The following is a 23,492-nucleotide window of genomic DNA, read 5'->3' as shown; positions in this document are numbered from 1 at the left end:
GGGCCTCATGACGAGTTTGGCGGTCTGAAAATAAAGGTGCTGGTAGCAACGTACCGGCACCCTTTCCCGACTGCAAACTATAAGTATGCTTGTAGGGGCTTGAACTAGGTCAGGCCTGCCAGTAGTTTTGGCCCCTCCCGGCAGGCTTTTTTCTGAAGCACTGGCACCGTTACAATTGGTGATGGTGCTTCAGGTTTCCCGTTCCTATGGAACTCATTTGGAATGGGAAATAACCTTACTGCCGCACCAGGGTGTCAGGCACTGGTTACAGTGTTACGAGGTTACCGTCAACCTCGTAATGAGGGCCAATGTGTGAAATAAAGGCCTTGATGTGGTGCAGCAGATCTATTTAGCTTAGTCTGAAGGCAAATCCTTTTTCAATCCCTCATGAAAGAAGCCGAGGTCAGACTCAATTCCGGTGCACAGATACACACTAATTGTATCCAGCTGCAGAGCCTAAAAGAGGTGGAAACAGAATGTTAGCTATGGGAAGGGCCAATAGGAATGCGCCTTTCGAAGGAAAAATTCATGAGAATAGGGCACAAGGTTTTGTGATGCCAATAAGCCAGGCTCGGATTTAGAGCACTACTGCCTTAACCTAAGAAGCGGTCACCCCATTTGAACTACAATTGGACGCATAGCCAAAGCAAATAAATCCCTGAAATTCAGACTCAAGAGCGCTGCCCTGGCCACGTTATTACTGGACATCTGGGGCTCTAAGGAAAAAAGGGGGGAGCCGTGCCTGGAACGTTCTGTGAGTCGGACAAGAAAGAGAAGAGGTGATGCAAGTAACTTCAGTACAAGGTCGGAAGGACAGCTTGTGTGCGCTGCAGTGTCTGGTATAATGAGAAGGCCCATTGGGCCTCATTAGGACCCTGGCGGAGAGGGTTTTACGCCAGCGTAGTGCATGGCGTACCTCTCCGCCATACTACGAGTTCCCGTAGCGCCATGGCGGCCTTTTCCGCCTGGTTTTACCAGGCGGAGAAAACCATGGCGCTACGGGACCTCGTTGTTAATTACGCCACCGTATTTTACGGTGGCGTAATTTACTCCTTCCCCACTCCCATTATACCCTATGGGGCAAAAATGGGAATGGGGAAGGGCAGAATGGGGATTGGGGATTTACCGCCCCGCCAAGGTCGGAATGGGGCGGTAAATCCGCCAACCCCCATGGCGCTATCGGCGGCTTTCCGCCATGCTTCGCGGTGCATTTAGCACCGCGAAATCCGCCTGGGTCGTAATGAGGCCCATTGTCTTATCAAAGCACAGTTGGCCTCACCAGTTTGTTTTGAATGTGTCTGGGTCGGAGCGGTGCACATCACGTGAGGGTCAAAATGTATTAGTGTATCTGTCGACCAATCACATGCCAGGAGTCAATAGTGATGATGTAGTGGGCCGCGTGGAAAGGGGAATGGGTTTAGATGAGGTGTTGGCAATCGGTCTAGGGAATAAAGGGGGGCATTAGCATGTTCGTGGGGCGTAGTTAGGTTCTACGGGACTATCTGAGACCTTTTTGCATGTAATAAAACCTTGTTTTCCCTTGCAAAGCTGTGCAGTGGTTCATTAGCCTGTTGGAGTATTTTAATCACACAGGTTTTGGTTCAAGTCTTTCTTTACCTATAAATTAACACCCCATTGGGAAAACTGCCACTGAACTCTGACCCTGATGCATTAACTATAAATAATGGAATCTTACCCTCTTGCATTTACTGCGAATAACATGCTCTTGCCCCCCTGAATTAACTGGGAATAATGGCATTGTGCCGTGCTGCATGGACTGGGAATAATGAGATCATGCCCTCCTGCCTTAACTGGGAATGGCGTGATATTGCCCTCCAGCTTTAAATGGAATAACAGGATCTTGCCCTGCTGCATTAGTTGGGAAGAGTGAGGTCTTGCCCTGCTGCATTAAATTGGCATAATTAGAAGTGCCCCCCTAATGGCCAGTAAAAGAATTTGTAAATACTAACAAGTCTCACAAATGTTTCTGGCTGAAAGTTTTTATCAAATCCATCATTTTCCCCAGTGCAGGAATAAGATAGAGTGGCCCAGGACCTGCTGCCTCCACCTGCAGACTGCTCTCAGGAGGCACAGAGGCTCTAGTGTTCTGAAAGAAGTCTGCTCCTTACATTGCACTTTAGCACGAATCCACACTGCAGGCAAAATTAAGACTCACACACAGTGTTGCAGCTGCAAACTGGTATATATGTCCTGCAATTTACAGACATCTCTTTGTTAGGGTGAATATGGTGACCAATCAAAACAGAAGAGTCCATTATTCATTAAAAGGGCTTCTTACTGAATCACTATAAGACATGTTTAAGAATCAAAATTGTGGCTATTATGATGTTCCCATAATGCTCTTTGCTTTTATGCAAATTGATAGTATTGCGTTCCATGAAGAGACTATTGCTCAACCTGGCCAGGGCCACGCCCCTTGTCCCCGCCCCCTCCTTCCCACAGCCCCGCCCCTCCAAAGAGGTGACTGTTCCCCAATACATGTTTTCCATTTCCAGCACTGATTCGCCCCTCAGTTTCTCTCCGCTGAACCCCCTTTACCTTGCAGCTGCAGCAGGAAGCACTTGAGTCTCGTTTCCCGCTCTCCAGGCCTGAGCCCCGGGTGTACCGCCTCTATTTTCAGAGTGTAATTTCCCGCCTCCTCCGGGGTGATGCGGGACAGCTCCAGGCTCCCGCTGGGGAGGAGTCGGCAGTCGGGCATGAACCAGCACGGAGTGATGCTGCGCGGGTTCCACACTGCAGCCGCAGTCCTGGAGTCACTCCTCCTCCAGTGAAAGCCACACCCCCCAGGGCAGAAAGGCCGGTCTGAATCTGTGACCTGCAGCAGGGCCGGGCCCCCGGGGGCCGCATATACAGCTGTGGTTCCATTACACTCCTCTTCTGCAGAGGAGGTACCTACAGGAGACACAGAGAGGGAAAGAGAAGGAGAAACACATCAGACGTCACGTGATTACAATCCCTATCCCTGAAATGTGCCTGTCCTTGAGCAGCAGCAGAGGAAGACTTCAGGGCTGAACAGAGAATGTTATCATGAATAGCCCCAGGACTGCAGCCGCACACACGTGCACACATGGCACTATTTACATGTCACTGGAAGGGCACAGCGGGTAATGGGGGTGCTGAGAGGCTGAAGCCAGCCCCATTGCCTGAGCAGCCACAGCTTCCCTCCCTGGCTCCCATCCATGCCTCTGTGCACTGAGGGCCAGTTTCTGAAAGATGCAATTATTAGCTTAATGCCTTGGGTGGCACAGCGCCCCCTGAGGCAGGAGGGTGTATGGCAAGGAGGGAAGCGCAAACAAGAGCGACTCTAGCACAACAATATCCCAAAATCACGAGCATCCATTACCATAGCATCATTCATTCCTACATCAGTGCTACTTGGCATATACCTGTAATGCTCCCCCTTGAGGCCAGTGGTGGAAGTGCAGAAAAGGAACTAGTGGTACTCTGCAGCCAAGAAGCAGGGATTGGGATGGCTGGAGTGATGGGAGTGAGGTGGGCAGGGGATTAACCTATGGCTTGCCATCCTCATTCATACATCAGTGCTACTTGGCATCTACCTGTAATGCCCCCCTTGAGGCCAGTGGTGGAAGTGCAGAAAGGGAACTAGTGGTACTCTGCAGCCAAGAAGCAAGGAGTGGCATAGCGAGAGCAGTGGGAGTGAGGTGGAGGAGGGGCTTAACCTATGGTTTGCCACCCTCATTCATACATCAGTGCTACCTAGCATCTACCTGTAATGCCCCCCTTGAGGCCAGTGCTGGAAGTGCAGAAAGGGAACTACGGGTACTCTGCGGCCAAGAAGCAGGGAGTGGGATGGCTGGAGTGATGGGGGAGGCGGGGGAGCGTGAGGGCAGGACAGGGCTTAACCTATCATTTGTCATCTTCATTCATACATCAGTGCTTCTTGGCATCTACCTGTAATACTCCCCCTTGAGGCCAGTGCTGGAAGTGCAGAAAGGGAACTAGTTGTACTATACAGCCAAGAAGCAGGGTGGTGGATGGCTGGAGTGATGGGGGAGAGGTGGTGGAGCGTGAGGACAGGACGGGGCTTAACCTATGGTTTGACATCTTCATCTGACTCTTCTTGCATTGTGCATAGTAGACATTACCTGGAATAACACAAGCATTGACAAGCCAATAGTTTTGATATTTGTAGTTGTTTATTGCATTTTATATTTATCATGGAGGGGCAGAGTGAAGAATAACAGCACAGGGAGGAAAAAGGTACAACATGGTTGAATGAAGGGCAGCGCCGGGGTGTGAGGGAAGCAATGTGGGGGGAGGAATAAAAAATACATGGCAACAGAAGGCAGAATAAAAAAAAAAACAATACATGAAAGGTAGGCCAGCAAGAGTACAACGGAACATTGTACAACATTTGAAGGAAAGATTGACAGCGCAAAGGAGGACGGAGTGACAGCGCTTTGGTGGCAGTTGTCCTATATTGTAGTTTTGATCTTTATGTGATTTCTCACAAATGCGCCTGTATGTTATGAGTGGAATTGTAACTATCCAATGAACTACAACGTGAAGATATCCTCACAATTTATTTATTTAGCAATTTATATAGCACACCAAGCCCAAAGGCATCTAGGCGCTTTTCTTGACAGAAAACAAGCATAGTGAGTTGCAAAGGTTACAAGGTTGCAAGAGTGTTCTCGTCATTAATGCAGTCCTATATACAACTTAGTGATCATGACAAGTCCAGATATTCTAGTCATTAAATGCAGTACAATACAATCATGCAGTACAATACAACACTTTGTGATCGTGACAAGTCAAGTTGCAAGTTACAGGTTACTATGGAGATAACGGTAGATACAATGGTTACATTGTTAGTCAGGAACATCAAGGGGTAGGTTGTCGTCTGTGGAACAGAGTGCAGTTACAGTGTGTGGGATGAGCGTTGAGGTTATTTGAGTAATTCCTGAGTAAAGGAGCCGTGTTTTGAGGGGCTTGAGGAAGGTCCAATAGGGACTTTCAGACCTTAATGTTACTTGTAGGTTGTTCCATTGCTTAGCAGCCACCACAGGGAAGCTACTGCCACCGGCGTTCTGAAGGTTGAATCATGGTATGGAGAGGCAATGTGGCGCGTAGGCTGAGCGCGTGGGCCTGATGGCGTGATTGGGGGTGAATTTATCTGTGAGATATTTAGGTGCTAGCTTGTGTAGCCATTTGTGTGTCATGCCGAGTGTTTTAAATAGGATGCGCTCATGGATGGGTAGCCAGTGAGTGTTCCTTCTGGGCGCTGAGATGTGGCACTTTTTAGGTATATTCAGTGCTGCTCTCAGTGCGTTGTTTTGGATCACCTATAGTTTATTGATATTCTGGAGCTTTTTGCCCGCATACATAGCATTGCAATAGTCTAGTCTAGCCAATATGAGGGCTCTAGCTAGGGTAATGCAGCTGTCAGGTGATAAGAATGGTCTACAGGCATTAATGAGCTTAGATGTGTAAGCTGCGGCTGATGCAGTGGCGTTAACTTGTCGAGTTAAGGTTAAGGTGGAGTCCAAGTAAAAACCGAGGGTTTTCACTTCTTTCGACAGCTTGATAGTGTTGCCATCTATGTTAAATGATTCAAAGGAGTTAGATAGTTTATTGAGATGGTGTTGGGATCCTATGAGGACGAGTTCCATCTTATCATCGTTGAGGCACAGATTTTGTTCAGGGATTCAGAGCCAATGTCGTGGGAGGCGGTGATGAGTAAGAGGATTTGGGTGTCATCTGCATAATTAGTGTAGGTGACACCCAGTTTGTCAAGTCGGTCAGATAATTGCTTTGTGAATATGTTGTATAGAGTCGGGAAGACACACAAACCTTGAAGTACTCCATACGTGACCGGGACAGGTACAGCCGCAGGGAGCGGTGAGAAAACTCTCTTAGTGCTATTTGTTAGGAAGGATTGTATCCAATGGATAGCTTTGGGTGAGAAGTGGGCTGATGAACACTGCAGAGAGGTCTAACAAGAGGAGGAGAGCTAGGTTCCCATTATTTTTCAGCTCATCCATTTGTATTTTAAGGTCAAGTAGTGCTGTTCCCATCCCGTGTCTTGGGCTAAAGCCAGATTGTGGAGTGTCGAGGATATTATTAGTTTCCAGATGGTTTTGAATCTGCAGATAAGCTGCTCGATCCTCAATATTTAAGAGAAATGGTACTGTGGTTATGAGTCAGTAGTTGGTCAGTGTATTGGAGTCTAGTGTAGGTTTTTTAAGAGCAGAAGGACCCAAGCATCTTTGAGATTCAATGGGACAGTGCCACTTTCGGATGTGTTGATTAATCCAGTGATGTATGCGGGCAGTTCAGATGCACAGTCTTTAATCAGTGAGGCTGGACAGATGTCACCCTGATATCTTGAGGGTTTGAGGCTGGCAATGATTTTTTCAGTTTCAATGTTAGAGATGGGTGAGAATTCGAATAGCACATCTAATTTGCAAGAGATGGGGCTAGGTATCGTTTGGGCAGGTTTGAGGCTGATGTTATTGGTTTCTATTTTAGTTTTCAGAAGGACCATTTTGTCAATTAGGGCTTTTTTGAATACCACCCAGTGGAGATATACGTTATAGACCCGACTATTTGATGCCAATGTATACATTTTCATCTTCCCCTCTGCTAGGGACTTACGCCCTACTAGTGCCTGTACATATGTTGTCCCCCGTGCAATTTGAATATATTTTGCCTGTATGTAATCCATAACTGACTGTCAATGCCCTGTATATAATTTTCTCTGCATGTAATCTGCAACCTATAACTTAAACCTTGCATATCCTGTACTGCTGCGCCCGGCTACCTTCGGATTTGGTGCGCATTATAAGTGAATTAAACAAACAAACAAACAAAAACAAACAAACCCGAGCACCAGCTCTCGTCTTTGATGCAGATTTCTCGTGGTGTGACTGAGAAATCAAGTTCTCTCAGGATGGCGAAGAGTTCCTTGGACTCTGGTTTAGCGTTTGCGATTCTCTCGTTGTACGTGGCACTTTTAGTGTGAAGGATTGCCTGATTGTAGTTTTTTGAGACTTCGGAAAAAGCTCCTTTGTCACGTAACATCAGGAATTTTTTCCAATTGGATTCTGCAGCTTTTTTCGTATTACGCAAGGCTTTCAGGTTAGGTGTGTACCAAGTGTTGAGGTGGGCTAGTGGTTTAGCTTTACGTAGAGCAAGAGGCACTACTTTGTCAATAGCTGTTTGGAGAGTTTGATTGTAAAGGTCCACCAAGTCCGAAGGGTCTTCAGTTTGCAGGTTATAGATTGCTGTGATGGGGTGAAGCAGAGGGAGGATATTGATTACTGTAATACTACGTGAGTTTCTGAATGGTGCAGCGGGAGCCTGCGATGGAGTGGAATCAACTCCTGAGTTCTTGGCTATGTTAAAAGTGATTATTGATTTTTAAATGTTTTATTGGCATATTGGTAAAAGACATTCACGTTACAAGAGGTCCATTATGCAGCAGTACCAGTTTTAAATAATAACCATCAAACAAACAAAAAACAAACAAACAAAACAAGCGATTCTCGTTACAGTCTTGGCATGTGAAACATGAGAGCAAGTGGATGTCGCCTCATCCGGGGTGCCGTTCTTGCCCTTCTTGTGGGCAACCCCTCCAGTTCACGCATGGTGGGGGTGGGCCCTTTGCCACCTAGGCATGGGGGTAGTGCTGATCATGGTGTGCAATTCGTTCATGGAAGCTTGTCGTCGGAAGGGTGAAACATTTCCCATACTAGTGCTTTCCAGGCAGCCCATTTGTCACTACCATCCAGCTCTGATCTGCTTATCGCCTCCGCCCATACCTTAGTCTCAGCCTCCGCCCACCTCTTGAATTCCCTATGCCAATGTTGGTACCATGGCCCCCCAGCCTTCTTCCCTGATATGGCAATGGTTCTCTTGGCCAGGATGCATGCGAGGTCCATGAATTTATGCTCATGCTTATGTTTGCTATCCTGGGGTAAGCACCAAACAGGTACTCTTTTGGTGACCACTCATAATGGGCGATGCCAGCAGCTCTACAGGCTTGTTCTATCCGCACCCAAAGATCCCTTGCCCGTTCGCAGCCCCAAAACATATGTATCATGTCTGTCTCCTCCCTTCCTCACCATGGGCAAACCGAGCTGGCGCGCCTGTTGAAGGTGGCTATCCTGTGTGGGGTCATATAGGTGCGGTACAGCACGTTTAGTTGTATTAGTTTGAACCAATGGTTCTGTGAGACTGCTTTGGGGTAAATCAGTGCGCTCTCCCAATCCCGTTCTATTAGTGTCATGCCCAGGTCTGCCTCCCATTGTTATTTCAATGCTGCACTCTTGGGGTTGGGTGTGGTTTGATCAAGACCTACAAGACCTAAAATCACTTAAAAGACAAGCGCTCAAAAAATGGCAATCAAGCCCCTCCGCCCCTTCACGCGATTCCTACCTAACGATTGTCAAACAATACAAAAATGCCATAGCCAAAGCAAAAGCAGCCACATACAATACTAGAATCGACAATGCCCAATCGCACTCAAAAGAGCTATTCGCCATCTTCAACGAGCTGGTCGTACCTCCCACATCCAAACATCAAACAGTGAAAGACGAGAAAAGGTGTAAAGACATCCAGAAAGCCATGCTTGACAAACTAGATTTACTCCAAAAGAAAATCAAAACCAACCTTGACAATCTACCCAAGCCCCCTCACAAAACGCTAGCCACCCCGAACTCTAAACCTCCTACACAACACAATAGCAACCTTCCACCGCCATTCACCTTTAGAAAGGTAACCGCACCTGAGGTCTTAAACATTATGAAACAAATAAAAGCATCACTCTGCAAAGGAGACATCTGTCCAGCAAACATAATCAAAGACTGCGCTGAGTCCCTAGCGCCGTTCATCGCAACCTTCATCAATGCATCATTTGCCACTGGCTCAGTTCCCTCCTCACTTAAAGAAGCCTGGGTTCGCCCACTGTTGAAAAAGCCCACACTAGATGCAGACTCCCCTAACAACTACAGGCCCATTACAACAACAACAACAGTGCCATTTCTGCTGAAAATCCTGGATAAGGCTGCCTATCTACAGATACAAGCCTACCTCGAATCCCATAACATCCTAGGCAAGAGACAGTCCGGTTTTCGCCCATGCCACGGCACAGAGTCTGTGCTACTCGACCTGAAAAACCAACTCTTAAAAAATATGGATAAAGGCAAATGTGCCATCCTCTTACTCCTTGACCTGTCGGCTGCGTTTGACCTAGTCGACCACAAAACTCTAAAGACACACCTCACCAATACAGCTCACTTCTCTACCGAAGCCACAACATGGATCTCATCCTTCCTGGAAGGCAGAGCTATGCGAGTCTACTCAGACCAAGCATCAGCCACCCCCTCCCCCATCAACTGCGGAGTACCACAAGGCTCCTGCACCTCCCTCACACTATATAACCTATATAACCTATTCGGCATAACGTTCACCAATTATGCCGACGACACTCAAATTCTTCTCCCTCTAACTGGCGATTACAACCAAGATCTAAAAGCCCTACAACACACATATGCCATCATCCAGGCCTGGATGGCAGCCAATGGCCTCCTTCTCATTGGAGACAAGACAGAGATCCTACTGGTGGACCCCAGAAAATCCCTTAGCAAACTTGACGGCAAATATAGCACCTTCCTAATTGAGAACCTGGTCATCCCGGTCTCTTCTGCTGTAAAAACTCTGGGAGTCTATCTAGATTCCACCCTCTCCATGGATAGACATGTCAGCTACATCTCATCCTCAGCAGCCTTAACAACCAAAATAATTAATGCAGTAAAACCTCACCTATCCACTACAAACTGCCTCAACAGAGCCAGGGCCACCATAGGTGCCAAATTGGACTATTGCAACGTCCTCCTATTAGGCACCTCTGCTAAAAACATTAATAGACTCCAAATCACACAGAACAACGCCTTGAGAGCTGCCCTCAATATTCCGAAGAGGGAACATATCTCCCTAGCAAGACAAAATGCCCACTGGCTCCCAGTCAAAGAGCGCATCCAGTTCAAGACCCTAACCATTACCCACAGATGCATATCCCATTCTGCCCCTAGCTACCTCACTGATCGGATACAATCAGTCCAAACAACCAGATCCAAAAGGGACCTGTACGCAAACCAACTCTTAGTCCCTAATTTCAACAGAGTTAAAGCTGGCGGCTCGAGCTTCGAAGTCCTAGCACCAAAAGCATGGAACTCCCTACCACCCAAACTGAGAGCAGAAACATCTCTCAGTGCCTTTACAAAAGCTCTGAAAACCACCTTGTTTAAGTGAACTCTACTGCAATGGAAATCATTTCTGTATACTGCTATACCAAACTGCACTGTCCCATGTAACCTCGTACCTTCAACCATGTCTGTAACTATGTCCACTGCCTTTCATGTTATTCGCCTGTGTTAAGTAAACCTTCTTGTAACAGCGCCACGATGCCCGTGGGCAGCTGTGCGCTCTAAAAATGCAAATAAATTTTAAAAAGAAAAATAACTCCACACAAACACTCACTTATGCATATCACTATTCTTACTCTCTGCTCTACACCATCACACAATTTGAGTGCAACTACACCCCTCGATCAATTCGGCCTAGCTGCTCACATACGAACACTTCCCCATGGACACCGCATCATTCTAATAAAACGCATCTATATCCCATGACAAACCGGCCTAGCTGCTCACATAACCCTATGACACCTTACTCTTTCAACTGACCTGGACTACGGTCAACAAGGGCGTTCAACCTACCAGCGCTTTGAGATCATACCAGTGATATATAGAGCGCTATATAAATGCTGAATAGCATAACATAACCAACAGAGTAATATACGGAGCGATGTTTATTTAATTGGAAAGGTGCAGTACTACTGACAACATACAGATGTCCTCAAAACCTGTTTTATTGGAGAGGTGCAGTGCCACTGACAGCATACAGATGTCCTCACAACTTATTTTATTGGAGAGGTTCAGTGCCACTGACAGCATACAGATATCCTCACAACTTATTTTACTGGAGAGGTGCAGTACCACTGAGCACATACAGATGTCCTCATAAGAAATTACATTGACATTTTTTATGAGGACATCTGTATATTGTCAGTGGTACTACAATGCCCCAAAAAATTAAATGAACAAGAACCAGGGAAACAGAAATTGAAACAGGTGGTGAACAGAAGAAGACATTTGTCAGTGGTAATGCACCTTGTTAGGCAGAATCCTGTGCAGTTTCCTTAGGGAGCACTGCAGAAGATTAAGGCTACATATATGAGCAATAAATCCCCTTTGGTATTAGTCTGTGCCACAAAGATTTAGTTGGTAGCTGTGGCTAAGCAGTCAGACTTATCTCAAGAGGGAGATGAGCAGTATTCAGGGTTTACACAATAGGGCTACAGTACTATGGTACAAGGAAACACTGACCAAAGCTTTGTATTAAAAATAATATATATTTATTGTTCACACTTCTAGTTCAACACCTTAATCACAATTAATAAAGCAAGTTAAAATCAGTCAAGAAAAGTATACACAACTCCCTAGTTAAATTTTAGACAAGTTTGAGCAAGAGTGAAAACTGAGCAAAATGGCACAGTGAAAACCAAACACAAATGGCACTCTAGCAATTTCTCACAAGGGAGGGAAAGCACACGTTATACAGGAATATCTTCTTACACACCCTAGCAACACTTCTCAGAAGTTTGTGAACAAGTTTAGGCAAGGCAGTAGTTTAGCATAGAGAATACTTAAATGAAAACCGAGCAAAATGGCACTTCACAAGTTAAAAAGTGGGAAGGAAGAAAGGGGCTTAGAAGAATTAGGTGCATCAACACAGTTCTAGTTGAGAAGCAATCTAGAGAAGGCAGTTCTAACAAATTCAGCCAGAGTCAATAGGCCTGTGCCAGAGTCAGTGGTACAGGACAAAGAGCCTAGGAGCAAAATGTTCTTGTAGCCGCAGTCAAGTCTTTGGTTAACGATTAGGAACGGTGGATGCAGGAGGTGAAAGACAATGTTAGACGATAGGGGCGGCCAACCCAACAGGTAGGTAAAGGATTTAAAACACCTTTAGTGCTACCACACGAAAAGGGAGGCCTGGCGGAACAAAGTACCTTTAAATGAAGAAGAGGTTCCTGCGTGGCGGTTGTTCCTGCAGTTCTGGGGATCCAGCAGAGGAAGAGAGGCTCTCGTCGTGGAGGAAGGTTCGAATTACTGCAATACCCAGGGATGAAACCAGCCGCGGTGCTGTCCAACTGATAAAAAGGTACGCTCCTTTAAATCGCAGTCTGGGTTGATGGATGCCTGGCTATCCGGCCTCAAAGCCTCCGGCCTCCAAGCTGGCTATCTGGGCACTGGCGATTCGACCAAGGCAGGTCCGAGAAGGCGATTGGCAAACTGGTTGGCCCCACCAGCTCAAGGGAAGAAGGCTCTTTCAGATGAAGATCTCCTCTCGTCGTGTGGAGAAAAGTGGTGAGACGCTGAAGCAGGGCTTCACTGGTGGTTCAGTCGTTGCAAATGTCTTTGGCTTCTCTCCTCTTCGGTTCCATAGTTCCAGTGGTGCCGTCTTGCTCTTCCAGTCCTCAGGACCCTGCTTTTATGCAAAAATATCCCCATTCATACAGCCTAGCTGTCACTCACACAGTGGAGTGATCGCCTTGGCGGGAGACCCTCCAGCCTATCAGGTTAGAGTGCGACATGAGTTGCTGCGGCAACCCTGTCCAGGGGTCCTACTCCCCCTCCCACACAATGGACCCACCCCAGACTCAGTGGCGCCAAAAGGAGGGCTTCTTGGCAGAAGCCCACCAAAAGGACGAACAAAGGATCCCCGACCTGGGTTAAGAGTTTCGAGAAAGACACGAGAAAGAATTAATATCAAAGTTCTGGCAAATAAAACCTACCGGAGGGAAGTTAATATAAGAATAAACCGGCGGTATGTTAGGGCTGTCAGTAAATGTGGTAGCCTCAAACAATGGGAAAATTCCATAGGGAAATATTTACGGTCGAATAATTTTTGGTAGTAACCACTGCCACCAGCCAGAAACTTTTGAGAGAGGGACTGTACGGTACCCTCTCAAAAATGAACACCAGGGAAAAACTATTAACCCTTCCCAGTACTCCATAGTAAGATGGGTTGTAGTGGTTTAGTTCATTACATTTGACTAGTAAAGTCAATGGGGATTTACATGCCCTGGGAGACTGTAGTCAGTCCCAGAGTATGGAGTCTATGTTTAGGGTTCGCTGCGACACCCCTGTGTTACTGCACGGAGGGTGCTGTGTAACACATGTGTAAAAGATGATTCCTATGAGGGTGAGATAACCTCATAGACATTAAACACAAAAAATAGCCTAGAACACACATAGTAAAAAATGCCTAAGAGTGGGAAAAAGAGTCAAACTCTTAGCAGGAGAAAAAAACAAACCCTTCAAATCCAGGTAAGGGAAATTAGCTATAGAATGAGAATTCTCCCTAACACTCGCCCCCCCCTCGCCCAGACAAATGGACGGGAGGATCTAATCCACTCCTGGATGAGTCTCTTACCTCTAGTCGGTTATAAACATCCTAGAGAGACCATCAGCATTTTGATGGTTACATCCTGACCTGTGCTCAATGGTAAAATCAAACCCTTGGAGGCAGATTGACCATGTTAGCAGTTTTGGGGTTTCCCCTTTCATTTGCATCAACCATCTCAAGGGTTGGTGGTCGGTTTGAAGAATGAAAGTAGATCCATACAAGCATGGTCTAAACTTCTTCAAAGACCACACACACAATGACAAAACATTCTCTCTCAATAGTTGCCCACCTTGTTTCAGGTTCCTTCAGTTTCCTACCGATGAAGCAAACGGGGTGCTCCCTACCTTTCTCATCCGGTTGACTGAGGACTGCAACTATGCCTATATTAGAAGCATCTGTCTGCACAATGAAGGATTGGTGGTAGTCAGGAGCTCTGAGAACTGGAGCTTGACAAAGGGCTTTCTTCAGGCTTTCAAAGGCCTGATTGCACTCTTCATTCCATTTGACCTTTTTAGGGAATTTTGGAGAGGAGATTCCATTCAGAGGAGAAGCTATAGATCCATAGTTCTCAATTAAATTCCTGTAGTACCCAGTGAGGCCTAGGAAGGCACTCATTTGGGTTTGAGTAGAAGGGGTTGTCCAATCTTGCACTGCTTCAATTTTGCTTAGCAAAGGCCCTATTTCAACTCCTCCTACCTCATGCCCAAGGTAGACCACTTTACTCTGACCAATTTGACATTTTCTTGCCTTTATGGTCAGATGGGCCTGTTCCAGAGCCTGCAAAACATATCCTAGGTGGTCAACATGTTCTTTCCAAGTAGGGCTGAACACTGCAATGTCATCCAGGTATGCCATGCAGAAGTCCTCCATCCCATTCAGAACCTGATTAACCATCCTTTGGAATGTAGCAGGTGCATTCTTTAGTCCAAAAGGCATAACCTTAAACTGGTATAAGCACACTGGGGTGGAGAATGCAGTTTTCTCCTTGTCATGGTCAGTCAGGGCTATTTGCCAATAGCCTGACGTGAGATCAAATGTGCTGAGGAACTTGGCTGAGCCAAGTCTATCCACCAGCTCATCTGTCCTTGCTAAAGGATGGGCATCAGTATTAGTGACTGCATTTAGGGCTCTATAGTCCACACAGAATCTCAACTCCTTGGATCCTGCCTTTGGTACTAACACAACTGGGCTAGACCATGGACTAGTAGAGGGCTCTATTACCCCGAGATCAAGACCTCTCCTTTGATGTGGGTTCTTACATTTTTTGACATCCTGTAACCCCTGCAAACAGTCACCAGTATTAATATCATGCTGGCCCCAAGGGGTCAAGCCTGGTCCTAGAGAAAACAGAGGGGCAAATTGATTTAAGAAAGCTTTGCACTCCTCCTGTTGTTCAGGTGTCAGATTAGAAGAGAGATTAACTCCTTCTACTTTCTCATCTAAAGGTTTGCCTCTCAGGAGGTTAGGTAGAGGTTCACTCCCCTCCTCCTCTTGAGCGGAAGCTAGAAGCAAAGCTCCCAGTTCTGGTCTTGAGACATAAGCTTTTAGACGGTTGGTGTGAAAGACTGTAGGAGCCTCCTTAGGATTGCCTAAGTCCACCAGATAGTTCACCTCTCCAAGTTTTCCCACAATCTTGAAGTGTCCCATCCATTTGTCCTGCAAGGCCCCCTGCCTTGTTGGTACCATAACAAGAACTAGCTGGTCTTGAGCGAACTCAACCATGTTGACCTTCTGGTCATGCCAATGCTTCACCAGAGCCTGACCTGCTTTCAAGTTATCACTTGCTTCAGCCATCATGTGTGACATCCTCCTCCGGAGTCCTATCACATAGTCAGTGACTCTGAATGGGTTTGGGGAAGGAGCACTATCCAACCCCTCCTTGATCAGGGCTAATGGACCTCTGACCGGATGGCCATAGAGAAGTTTGAAGGGACTGTAACCCACCCTTCCTGAGGGACATCTCTATATGCAAAGGGAATGCATGGCAGTAGGAGATCCCACTTTTTCTTAAGGGGATCCTCAAAAGCTCCTATCATGCTCTTCATGGTTCTGTTGAACCTTTCTACCAATCCATTTGTCTGAGGGTGGTATGCTGTTGAGAACTTGTAGGTAACTCCACAGTTTTTCCAAATGGCCTTCATGTAGTGGGACATAAAATTTGACCCCCTGTCGGATATTACCTCCTTTGGAAACCCAACCCTGGTAAAAAATGCCAAGGAGGGCCTTAGCTACAGCCTAAGCTGTAACCGTTCTCATAGGAATTGCTTCAGGGTATCTAGTAGCATTGTCTACTACAACAAGTATAAACCTGTTGCCTGAAGATGTTGGAAGATCAAGGGGACCAACAATGTCGATTCTGACCCTCTCAAATGGTACTCCCACCACAGGGAGAGGCACTAAAGGTGCCACGTTCTTGGAGCCACTTTTACCAGACGTTTGGCAAGTGTGGCAACTCTTGCAATACTTACCTTCCTCAGCCCCCATTTTAGGCCAATAAAAGTAGAGAGATAGCCTTTACTTGGTCTTCTTGAAACTCAAGTGACCAGCCAAAGGTATCTCATGTGCTAGTTGCAAGAATTGGAGTCTGTTTTCTTGGGGCACTACAAGTCTTTTGTAGTCTCCAGGGATTGACTCTGTTGGTTCACTATAGAAGAGGCCATCTTCCCAGTGTAACCTGTACTTCCCAGGCTCTCGCCCTTTAAGCTAAGGAGCTTCCAGAATTGGACATTCTCTTTGTCCCCTACTGAAGTCTGCCCTGTTGCGGCCAGCTTCTGCCAGTAAAGACTGCAGCTCAGGATGGTCCACAGGGTCAAGATCTCCAATGAGTTCCTGGCCTTCCACTAGATCTGAGTCCTCAGGCTCTAGTTCAACCACACAGGGTGGTATCTCACTCTCAGCCTCAGCTGGAGGAGGAAACACAGGGTGGTATCTCACTCTCAGCCTCAGCTGGAGGAGGAATCACAGGCTTGATTTTTGACAACCTTGGAGATTTCCTGGTTAGAAGCTCTGGAGTGCTTTCTGCTGGTTTCTTCTTGAAGTCTTTGGTTTCCCCTCTGCTTCTGGTTGCTTTGAAATAGCAGTTAGTAACTCCAGTGGAGTAGGAGTGATTTCTTTGTCTATCATCTCCTCAGGAGAGCCCCTTAAGGTCCTCACCCTGGCAGGTCTGGTGATCTCCCGCAATCTTTTACTGGGAGGTCTGGGAGTACTGAACACTACCCCAGTTCCTTAAGGTCATTCCGTAAAAGAATCCTTCCAGGCACTTCAGATTGCACACTAACAGGTATCCTCACAGTCATTTCATTGCACTGGATGAGAGCTGGTAATTGTGAAAGCATCTGCACAGGCCCTCCAGCTAACTTGGTGAGGTGTTTGGGAGCCTTAGCAACATCCTCCACCTTGAAAAAGATTCATCCACCACAGTTATGCTGGCCCCAGTGTCTCTAATGGCAGGGGTCTCCTGACCATTTACTAGGACACTGTCTTTATAATACTCTTTAGTATTAGGAGGGATAGAATTATATACATCTAAATGCTGTTGTTCCCACAACCATAGGGATACTAAAGATACACTAGCTGAGACTCTGATGGGGTCTTCAGCTAGTAGTTGAAAGTTTCCACTGACCATGTGTACTTCATCCTCTGGAGTGAAGGCTAAGGAGACAGTGTGGACCCCTGAAGGTTTACCCTTACATCTGGGATCCCCTTTCATATGATCAGTAGAGCCACAAACATAACATTTCCCAAATGTCTTTATGAATGGTGGCTTGTTCTGACCTCCTCCTGGTCTGGGACCAGAAGGTACACTAGTCTGATTAGGTTTCCCTTGGGGTTTACCCTTAGAATTTTGTTTGGGGGCCTCTTTGGAATTGGAATTAGTTGAATTCCCTTTGTTGTCTTTCTTAGGCTGCTTTCCCTCATCCTTTTTCTGAGTGACCCCTGAATCCTTGTGCGTAGCCCTGTTGGCAACCCACAAGTCAGCAGCCTTAGCCAGTTTCTTAGAATGTAGTTCTTTTGAATCAGCAGCCAGGTGCTGTCTGAGCTCAGGAGAGCAGGCATCATAGATAGACTCCAACATTACAAGATTTCTCATTCCTTCATAAGTGTTAACTCTGTAACCCTTAATCCATCCCTCTAAGTTCTTCAAACACTCATTCCCCCAAGTAGCCCAAGGGGAACTATCATGCTTTTTGAGGGTCCTCAACCTCTTAAGGTACTGGGAAGGAGTCTGCCCAAATCTAGCTATTAAAGCTAGTTTTACACATTCATAATCCATCCTATCCACCTCCCCCAACTCTATTACCACATAAGATGCATCAGGGGGAGCCTAGAGAATAACCAGGGGATCAACTGATTCCCTGTAATATCCTGGAGCCCATGATTATATTCAAACATTGCTAACCAATCTAATACATCCAACTTAGGTTCATACATACCCACAATCTCTTTAGGCATCCGGGGTCTTTTTGGGCTGGAAGATCTAGAGGATTCGGGGAGAGAAGCATTTTCAAAAGATAATTTCTTCATCTCAAGCTCATGATTGAGCTCCAATTCTTTGAGCCTTAGTTCTTGATGTCTCTGTTCAGTTAGGGTACTAATTCTTTTGAATTCTAGCTCAAGTCTAATTTTCTCTAGAGTGATACATTTAGGACTTAATGTGGGACCTGACAAGAGTCCAGTAGCCACAGGCTGAGGCCTTTGAGCAGGCAGAGGGCCAGAGGGGGTGACATTGTTATCCTCCTCTTCCTCATCTGCTTCAATAATAACATTTTCAACATTATCATCCTCATTGTTTGCTGCATTTGCTGGAGTAGTAGGCCCTACAGCACCACTATCCAGACTTTGTTTTTCCAACAGTCTATCAATCATTTCTGATTTCTTGCCTTTGACAGGAAGACCTTTCTGTCTGCACAGATCTTTTAGATAATCAGCAGTTTTAGTAAGGAGGGTCTCCTGGCTGTAACTTTCCATACTTTGACTTTGTTTAAAATAAACTTTTTGTGATTGTTAGCCTTGTGGTTAATTGAACCAAGGTACTAGCAGCACACTAAAATGTAAATCCAATACTTTTATCCCACCGCTGTACACCAGTTTTAGGCAGAATCCTGTGCAGTTCCCTTAGGGAGCACTACAGAAGATTAAGACTACAGGTATGAGCAATAAATCCCCTTTGGTATCAGTCTGTACCACAAAGATTTAGTTGGTAGCTGTGGCTGAGCAGTCAGACTTATCTCAAGAGGGAGATGAGCAGTATTCAGGGTTTACACAATATGACTACAGCACTATGGTACAAGGAAACACTGACCAAAGCTTTGTATTAAAAAGAATATATTTTTATTTTTCACACTTCTAGTTCAACACCTTAATCACAATTAATAAAGCACGTTAAAATCAGTCAAAAAAAGTATACACAACTCCCTAGTTAAATTGTAGACAAGTTTGAGCAAGAGTGAAAATTGAGCAAAACGGTAAAGTGAAAACCAAACACAAATGGCACTCTAGCAATTTCTCACAAGGGAGGGAAAGCACAAGTTATACAGGAATATCTTCTTACACACCCTAGCAACACTTCCCAGAAGTTTGTGAACAAGTTTAGGCAAGGCAGTAGTTTAGCATAGAGAATACTTAAATGAAAACCAAGCAAAATGGCACTTCACAAGTTAAAAAGTGGGAAGGAAGAAAGGGGCTTAGAAGAATTAGGTGCATCAACACAGTTCTAGTTGAGAAGCAATCTAGAGAAGGCAGTTCTAACAAATTCAGCCAGAGTCAATAGGCCTGTGCCAGAGTCAGTGGTACAGGACAAGGAGCCTAGGAGCAAAAGGTGCTTATAATTGCAGTCAAGTCTTTGGTTAACAATTCGAAAAGGTGGATGCAGGAGGTGAAAGACAATGTTAGACGATAGGGGCAGCCAACCCAACAGGTAGGTAAAGGATTTAAAACACCTTTAGCGCTACCACACGAAAAGGGAGGCCTGGCGGACCAAAGTACCTTAAAATGAAGAAGAGGCTCCTGCGGTGGCGGTTGTTCCCGGTAGTTCCTGCAGTTTGGGGGATCCAGCAGAGGAAGAGAGGCTCTCGTCATGGAGGAAGGTTCGAGTTACTGCACTACCCAGGGAAGAAACCAGCCGCGATGCTGACCAACAAATAAAAAAGTAAGCTCCTTTAAATCGCGGTTCGGGTGGATGGCTGCCTGGCTATCCGACCTCCAAGTGCTGAGCTCTGGCGATTCGACCAAGGCAGGTCCGAGAAGGTGATTGGCAAACTGGTTGGCCCCACCAGCTCAAGGGAAGAAGGCTCTTTGAGATGGAGATCTCCTCTCGTCGTGTGGAGAAAAGTGGTGAAACGCTGCAGCAGGGCTTCACCGGTGGTTCAGTCATTGCAGATGTCTTTGGCTTCTCTCCTCTTCGGTTCTGTAGTTCCAGTGGCGACGTCTTGCTCTTCCAGTCCTCAGGACCCTGCTTTTATGCAAAAAGATCCCCATTCATACAGCCTAGCTGTCACTCACACAGTGGCGTGGTCACCTTGGCGGGAGACCCTCCAGCCTATCAGGTTAAAGTGCGACATGAGTTGCTGCGGCAACCCTGTCCAGGGGTCCTACTCCACCTCCCACACAATGGACCCACCCCACACTCAATGGCGCCAAAAGGACGAACAAAGGATCCCCGACCTGGGTTAGGAGTTTCCAGAAAGACACGAGAAAGAATTTATATCAAAGTTCTGGCAAACAAAACCTACCGGAGTAAAGATAATATAAGAATAAATCGGCGGTATGTTAGAGGCTGTCAGTAAATGTGGTAGCCTCGCACAATGGGAAAATCCCATAGGAAAATTTTGACGGTCGAATATTTTCGGTAGTAACCACTGCCACCAGCCAGAAACTTTTGAGAGAGGGACTGTACGGTACCCTCTCGAAAATGAACACCAGGGAAAACTATTAACCCTTCCCAGTACCTCCATAGTAAGATGGGTTGTAGTGGTCTAGTTCATAACATTTGACTAGTAAAGCCAATGGGGACTTTACATGCCCTGGGAGACAGTGGTCAGTCCCAGGGTATGGAGTCTATGTTTGGACGTCACGACGACACCCCTGTGTTACTGCACGGGGGGTGCTGTGTAACATATGTGTAAAAAGATGGTTCCTATGAGGGTGAGATAACCCCATAGACATTAAACACAAAAAATAGCCTAGAACACACATAGCAAAAAATGCCTAAGTGTGGGGAAAAGAGTCACACTCTTAGCAGGAGAAAAAAAAAACCCTTCAAATCCAGCAAAGCTGCTGGGGGACTCTATAGATAAGGGAAATTAGCCATAGAATGAGAATTCTCCCTAACACATCTCCCCAATGAACTGCAGTTTACAGATGTCCTCACAACATAGTTTATTGGGAAGGGTGAGTACCACTGACAACATACAGATGTCCTTGTAAGAAATCACATTGAGATTGCAGAAGTGCAGTACCACTGGCAATATACAGATGTCCTCATACGAAATCTGATATTACTCTTGAGGACATATGTATGTTCTCAGTGGTACTGCACCTTCTCAAAAAATAATAGCTTGTATGGTAACAGTATCCAGAAAGGGAAACCTACATGCAGCCAAAAGGGACAAGGAAAGTGGCCTAAATGTAGCCCAACTCCCCCTGGCTGAGAATAGAATGATCCCTATGGAGGTGTGTCCCGCTCTGTGTTTCATGCTACGTGATAGCTGCTAGAGCTGCTTGCCTACTGGAGACTCTTCAGTCTAGCTGCTAGAGCTGCTAACCTACTGGAGACTCTTGAGTCTAGCAGCTAGAGCTGTTAACCTATGGGAGACTCTTGAGTCTAGCTGCTAGAGCTGCTAACCTACTGGAGACTCTTCAGTCTAGCAGCTAGAGCTGCCAACCTACTGGAGACGTTGGAGTCTAGCTGCTAGAGCTGCTAACCTACTGGAGAGTCTTGAGTCTAGCTGCTTGAGTTTGTCCACCATGGCTGTTGTGGAGGAGGATCAATTCTACTCATAAGCTCTCCCAAAGCATGAAACATGTGCAGTGTGTTGCACTCTCTGTTTCATGTGTTCCGTGTGCTCCTGGTTCAAGAGCGGCATACCATGGAGTATATTGATAGCAGTAAGTAAGAAAAGAGTCAAGGGTTTAAGGACCCTCGTCCCCTGCACACCACTGTATTGGAAACAGTCGAAATTTAAAAAAGATTTGTGAAGTAAAATCTCAGAGAAAAGGCTTTGAAAAACACAGAAATATTTTATTTATTCAAACTGGTGTCAATATTAGAGCTCTACGCGCTTCGGGATTTCCCCTTCCTCCGGAGCAAAAATTATGTCATCATTATAGAACCTTTTTATCTTCTTGATCTATAAAGTAAACAGAATATTTAAAAGAAACTAATGACCTTGTAAATCTCTCAAACTGCAAATGTAATAAATCATAAAATATATGACCTCAGCATCCTCAGGGGTCCTTAATAACCTGGATTATGTTGCGAGCAAAAGCTCACTGTCTACTGAGTTCTTTGCATTGAAGCAAGTCTGTTCTCAATTAGTTGTATACAGCAGAGTGTTAACTTCACACTGTAGAGGAAGAGATGTACAGGTTGGGCAGAATTAGGATAGGAACTACACTCCGCAGCCAAAAAGACATATGTCTAAAGTCTATTCAGACAAAATTCAGAGATAACCTATGGACGGCCTGACCTCCTATGTGGACAGTGAATGGTGAATAGTGGAGTGGTCGGCTAGAGGCAAGCACAACAAGGTAATGCTTCTGGTCTATGGATGGCCTGACCTCCTATGCAGACAGTGAATGGTGAATAGTGGATTGATCGGCTAGAGGCAAGCACAAGGTAATGCTTCTCGTCTATGGACGGCCTGACCTCCTATGCAGACAGTGAATGGTGAATAGTGGATTGATCAGTTAGAGGCAATGTGGGATGTCTTAACCCACTAATCCAAGCCCTGCAACAGTACTGTGCATTGCTGGCAGCAGAAACATCAGAATGGCCACTGGAAAGCATGCTGCTCGCTCAAAATCATCCAAAAATGTGCAGTAAAAATCTGAAAGATAGGCTGCCATCCACATTTGCCTATCTTAGTGAGCACAGGAGATCACTGGCCAAAACAACCATTGAGCTATCCACCAAGTAGCCTGAAACCACTTGGAAATAGCAATGCTGATTGCCAAAAGAAACACAGAGCTGTTGGGAATCCGTTTTCTTGATTGTCAAAAATGTGCTAAAATCATGGCTCATAAAGCACCTAAAAGATCCAACCTCTTTGTTGGGTGTTCCACATTACTCTACTGCAAGAATCCAAATCAATACAATATCAGCATGAATCCTATGGTATCAGAGCAAAATCCTATTTTAAAGATACTGATGGAAAGACAGCTGTCAAAATGGGTGAAGTACCGTTACTCGACTCTGTCAGGTGCTGGCGATTTATAATTCTAACAGAAGAACTGGTGTTTCAGAAGTTAAATATACCAAAGAAGGGAATTCCAACAAAATGCCATATAGAGCGCCACACATTGATTTAATGTGTAAAAAGACTTGATTTAAGATATGTTGCTTATTGTAAGTTTATACACATTTTTTTTACAAGGAACTATGTTGAAATTGACCAGAAGGTAATCTGATTTAGTTAAAACTTCAAGAGGCCTTCTGTCCCTGAGAACCCTTCACACCTTTTCCCTGGACAAAGGAAGCCTCCCTTGCCCTTGGATAAGAGATTGACAAGGTGGGGTGAACAGGAACTGGGGAGTGGCAGCCTGGCCTGTTGCTCTCAGTCAAGACAATAGAGTCTTTCAATTGAATAGAATACGCTAAATTCAGGTGTAACTGTCAACAACTGCTCTGGGAGAGACAGGACATGTGACCTCTGAGTCAGAAAGCTTTAGGGGCGGAGACAAACCATTGTGGATTCAGGTAGCCCAGCAAATATATGTTTTATAAAATTGCGTATAACAAATTTTACCAAGCTGACAAA

General features: G+C 45.8%; 1 protein-coding gene across 1 annotated transcript in view; it reads right to left on the bottom strand.

Annotated features, from left to right (window-relative positions):
- The window catches only part of LOC138559124 (hepatic and glial cell adhesion molecule-like), a 472,939-nt gene that overhangs the window by 170,995 nt on the left and 278,452 nt on the right, over window positions 1–23,492 (bottom strand). The window contains exon 3 of the mRNA XM_069642690.1: window positions 2,560–2,913. Coding sequence (XP_069498791.1) covers window positions 2,560–2,913 — 354 coding nt within the window. The remainder of the gene's footprint in view (window positions 1–2,559; window positions 2,914–23,492) is intronic.

Source organism: Ambystoma mexicanum, unplaced genomic scaffold, assembly GCF_040938575.1.
Source record: "Ambystoma mexicanum isolate Mex_15411 unplaced genomic scaffold, UKY_AmexF1_1 Mex_scaf41, whole genome shotgun sequence".
NCBI classification, from domain to species: Eukaryota; Metazoa; Chordata; class Amphibia; order Caudata; family Ambystomatidae; genus Ambystoma; species Ambystoma mexicanum.
The sequence above is the reverse complement of the archived record's forward strand: the minus strand, read 5'-3'. Positions and strand labels throughout refer to the sequence as shown.